Here is a 5,493-nt window from a genome sequence, read left to right on the forward strand (position 1 = left end):
CAATAACGTATAATTTACTTCCGTGCTCCGAACAGCCGCATTACCAGTGAACTACAATTAACCTAAGTTTCAATGAAACAAACCAGAGAAACTAAATTATACCCTTTTAGAACAAAGATCCAATATTGAACCCTTATAGTCATGAATCATTCTGACATTACCCCCTGAACAAAAGAACTTGTACCCAAGTTCTAACAACTAATATTACGTTCTAGAAAATTATATCACACATCATGGCCAGCTAAATTCCAGTTAATTTTAACATTATACTTCTCCAGAATTACATCTTCATCAATACCAAGTACATGCAAGCCCAAACAACCTGAGCCAACATATGTCACAGAATCTGAACGAATTCCCAAACTTGAACAGCATGTGTTATATCCTTCATCCAAACGACTAAGATAATCTGCCCCTACATTCTCAGCTCCTTTAATGTACTCTGCACTGTACTCAAATTGCTGCATGTATAATGCCCACCGCATAATCCTTGCATTGGAATTCTTAGCAGTCTTGAGGTAATGCAGAGGCAGATGATCTGTCTGAACAACAAACCTTCGTCCATACAAAAACTGGCGAAACTTTCTTACACCCTCAATGATTGCTAATAACTCTCTTTCAACAACACTGTAGTTCCTCTCCGCTTGTCCCAGCTTCCTGCTATGGTAGGATATAGGCCACAGTTCATTTCCATGGGACTGCATCAGCACAGCACCAATACCCACACCTGACGCGTCTGTTCTTACAACAAAGTCTTTAGATAAATCTGGCAAATGGAGAATAGGCTTATTAGTCATTTTGTTCTTTAGAGTATCAAATGCTCTTTGCTCCAAATCTGTCCACACTACCTTATTTGGACTGCTCTTCTTTGTTAGATTGGTTAATGGTTCTGCAATTGTAGAGTAGTTTGGTATGAATGCTCTGTAATAGCCTGTTAGTCCCAAGAACGAACGAACTTGTTTTTTAGTTCTGGGGGCAGAAGCTTCAACTATTTTCCCAACCTTATCTTTCTGGGGCTGGCATATCCCATTGCCTATTCTATGACCAAGGAAATCCACTTCAGCTTGACCCACTACACATTTGGATGGATTTACTACTAAGCCTGCTTCCTTAAGTCTGAAAAATACCTGATCCAACAATTTCAAATGCTCATGAAAAGTCGAGGAATGTACCAAAATGTCATCAACAAATATTTCTATGCCAGACATACCTCCCAACACACTCCTCATTGTCCTGTTAAACACTGCAGGTGAATTGCACAAGCCAAAAGGAAGGACTTTGAACTGATATAAACCCTTGGGAGTACTAAATGCAGTGTACTTCCTACTATCCACATGTAATGGAATCTGCCAGAATCCTTTAGAAAGATCTAGTTTTGAAAAATATCGGGACCCTGATAATTTTGAAAAGATATTCCCCTGGTCAAACATAGGCTCTGCATCAAACTGAGTTACACCATTTAATTTCCTAAAGTCTCCACAGAGTCTCACTCCTTTATCCTTTTTACGTACAACCACTACAGGACTATTATAGGGAGCATTAGATTTTTCAATTATCCCTGCTTCTTCCATTGCATTAAGTTCTTTCTCTACCTCAGCTTGCAAACTATATGGTATAGCATAAGGCTTACTTCGAACAGGGGTTTTGTCAGTCAAAACAATTTCATGGGGAGGAACATTTGCTAGCTTTGGTGTACTAGAGAACACTTCTGAGTACATACTCAACAAATCACATATCTTACCTCTCTCTAATGGAGACAAAGTTACTGACAACTCTACATCTTTCCAAGACTTCTCAGTGGTTGGTATAGGTAGCAAAAGATTTTCAACCTCGTCAGAGTACTCAATAACTGTAGCAGCAATTACATCTGATTCGGCTACATCACAATCATCTGGATCGTAGTCTACTTCATATTTCTTCAGCATATTCACATGAAATCTTTTCTTCTTCCCCCTTATATCTATTACATAATTCAAAGCAGAAGGACACTCTACAATCTTATATGGACCTCTCCAGTTCATGAGTAATTTATTATGGTCAGTTGGTAAAAGCAGCAAAACTTGATCACCCACCTTGAAAGTTCTGTCACTAGCCCTACGATTATAGTAGCTCTTATCCAACTCCTGTGCCTTATCTAATTCTTCCCTTGCTAGCTTACATGTGTTTTCCAATCTCTCACCGAGATCTAGAACATAGCTGTAGGTACTAACAGTCTCTGGTGTGCTGACCGATCCATCCCAAATCTCTCTTAGTACATCCAAAGGACCCCTCACTGTTCTTCCATAAACTAACTCAAAAGGGGAGAATCTAGTACTCGACTGGGGTGCTTCTCTATATGCAAAGAGCAATGGTGCTATGTATCTTGGCCAATCCTTAGGTGCCTCATCACACATTCGTTTCAGCATTTTCTTAAGTGTACCGTTAAATCTTTCTACTAAGCCATTACACATGGGATGAAATGGAGTGGTTTTAAGAGATTTTATTGACAATAACCGTTCAACTTCCCTCATCATTGCTGAAGTAAATTGGCTCCCTCTGTCAGTCAAAACCTCCTTTGGAATACCAATTCTAGAATAGATCTCCATCAACGCATCCGCCACTGTAGTAGTCTCTATATTAGGCAAGGCAACTGCTTCTGGATACCGAGTAGCAAAGTCTACGAGAGTGAGTATATACCTGTCTCCACTATCTGCCCTAGGTGTAATAGGTCCAACTATGTCTATACCCACCCTAGCAAATGGCTCGTCTATTACTGGCATAGACCTAAGCTTTCCTGGTTTTATGCTACCTTTATCCACGGTTCTCTGACACACATCACATGACCTACACCAGCGGCTGACATCAGCCACCATACCTGGCCAAAAGAAAGTTCCTTGAATCCTGTCCAGAGTCTTTTTGTACCCCATATGGCCACTCATGATTCCCTCATGACCTAATTTGAACACTTCCTTACGATAGTTCTTTGGCACAATCAACTGTTGTTTTGTCACTCCTCTAACTGTCATCTCTCTGTATAATCTACCCCCTTTAAGAATAAAGGTTGACACTCTTCCTCTTGCCTGAAACACTTTCTTACTTTGAACATGACTTCTTATAGAGTTCAAAGTTCTATCATCCTTTTGATTTTTCACAAATTCTGATGTAGACACGAAAGTATCAACATTGCTCACCTTCAGGGGTTGTTTAACTTTACCGTCCTTGCGACTTTGTGCTCTAGTAACTGCAGCAACGAGTCCAGCGTCTGATGATCCACCAGCAGTACTCCTCGAAGTTCGTTCCAACTCTGTGGTTACTTCGTCCGTTGCTTCAGTGTCAGATCTTCCACTCGGGACTCTGTTCCTGGTTAAGTTCACGTCCTCTGCGTTGTCTTGTTCAGCCAAGCTTTGATCACTGGTAGACTGTATACTTGTGAGGGAATATGGATTGTCAGTTACACCACCAACAACTAAATCGTAAACTGGGGTCTTACACACAGCAGCATAAACTTTCCCTATTAACCAAGGTGTAGAAATTTCAACTTCTACCTCTGGCAACACTATCACTGCCCCATTCACCAATTTCAGTGAAACTGTTCTCCCAGTATAGTGTCTCAATGAAACTAGCTTCTCTGCTACAACACAAGTAGTTGACCCACTATCTAGCATTGCTGTAACAGCTTGCCCTTCTACCAAGCCATTGTTCAATATTAAGTTCTTATAACTTTGCCCATTCCCATTAAATTTGGTAGCTGAACCACTAACTGTCCTACTTTTAGCTTTCACAGATGCTTTTCCTGATGCAGCGGCACTGGTCTGTTTTGATTTATTAAAAGTACACTGAGCTTTTCTATGGTCTAGTTTACCACACTCCCAACATCCTTTACTACCAAACTTACTGTCACTCCCTGAGGTCTTTGTCTTGATCTGCGTTGTAGAGCGTTCTGAAGGTTTCTCTTGCCCTTCAGCCACGGGTTTGTTGACCTTGTTAATCTGGGAAGGGTGACCATGGGCATCAATCCAACGATCTGCCTCCTCCCCACAAACCTGCAAACTCTTAACTTCTTTCTCCTTTAAAAACATCATTAGAGCTGGAGGACACTGCCTTAAAAATTGCTCCCTTGCAAAGAGATCTGCTAAATTCTCAAAGGTCTGACTGGATCCATCCGCTTCCAACCACTTAACAAGATTCCTTTTGATTCGACAAGCTAGTTGCACTGCAGACTCGCCATCACGAAACTTTGTGTCGCGAAACCGTTTCCTACAACCCTCTGCTGTCACATCGTAACCTCTCAAAAGTGCGGACTTCAGATCATCAAAATCTGCAATGATGTCGTCAGTGAACTGGTGATACATCTCGAGAGCTCGACCCGTTAGTAGAGATGCTAAGGCAGCTGGCCACACCGACCTCTCCCATCTTGCAGCTTGAGCTACCCTCTCAAAGCGAGCCAGATAAGAATCTATATCATCTTTGGCCTCATCGAAAATTGGCAGCTTAGGGGGATTAATTACGGTTGCAACTGGTCGAACGTTCTGACCAGCAGCAGCAGCACTAGCAGCAGCAGCAGCCCTCGAAGCTTCAATCTGTGCCTCTAATTCTAAAATCTTTAGCTTCCTCTCTTGAGCCCGCTCCTCTCTCTGCCGATTTTGCTCTATCACTCTCTCTTCTCTTACCCAGGTCATAAGCTTGTCACCCTCTAAGCCCATTTGTTTTCCCTCTTCAGTTAACCTCTTTATAGTGTCTGAACTCATGGTGAAAATCTAAAGATTATAAACTTCCCTGTATACTGCCAACCCGCGTGCACAACGAATTAATGCGTCCCTGTTCGGGCGCCAAATGTCATGGCCAAGTTACGGAAACGGTCTCTTATGTGAAAGAAGACTACCATGATTCCAGAGTTGCACTATTACTACTACTCACATAGTTGGAAATGACCCATCATTCATTTGTACACTGGGGCTAGGAAAATGTAAATTGGAGAATATAATTTATTCACAAAATTATAACTTAATCCTAACTTAATCCTAAGCATAAGAAAGTAAACTACAAGAGAAGTAACCTTAGGAACACTGCTTCACATTACTGGTGACATAACAACCTTACTGAGAACAGACCATCAAGAGGGTGGTGACTGAGAAGCAGGTAGCATGTCCGCAGGTGTTTCTATGCTAACACCTGCTGTAGACCAAGAGGGCAGTGTGGGCAGAGTTTAGAGCTTCTTCAGTATGCAGGAGTTTCCATCCTCACCCTTCATAGGCTCACAAGTGTTACAGCGGGGAGGGAAAGTCGAGAGTCGAGGGCACACTTCACGTGAAGAGCTGCTATATCCTTTCCATACCAGTGCTGCTGATCAACTGCCCACACCCCAGCTCACAGTCACCACCTCACTTCCCTTGATTCGTACCATGGAGAAATTGAAGCAGTATCATACAATTCATAATAATTAATCACACTCCGAAAATTACAAAATACAAAATAAGTATACATAAACATACTACATTTGAAAGATCCACAATA

At 41.7% G+C, this 5,493-nt stretch overlaps 1 protein-coding gene across 1 annotated transcript; it reads right to left on the minus strand.

The window, feature by feature from the left end:
* Positions 1-224: 224 nt before the first annotated feature.
* On the minus strand, positions 225-4,727 carry LOC145403586 (uncharacterized). The gene has a single exon (XM_080275262.1). It carries the CDS (start codon positions 4,725-4,727, stop codon positions 225-227), a length of 4,503 nt encoding a protein of 1,500 aa, XP_080131388.1.
* Between the last annotated feature and the right edge of the window lie 766 nt (positions 4,728-5,493).

Source organism: Coenobita brevimanus, chromosome 61, assembly GCF_032717465.1.
Source record: "Coenobita brevimanus isolate Jiangsu-jjx chromosome 61, ASM3271746v2, whole genome shotgun sequence".
NCBI lineage: Eukaryota > Metazoa > Arthropoda > Malacostraca > Decapoda > Coenobitidae > Coenobita > Coenobita brevimanus.

Bases quoted from the DNA above. Each gene is read 5' to 3' on its own strand.
- LOC145403586 (XM_080275262.1), bottom strand. From the start codon at position 4,727: ATGAGTTCAGACACTATAAAGAGGTTAACTGAAGAGGGAAAACAAATG.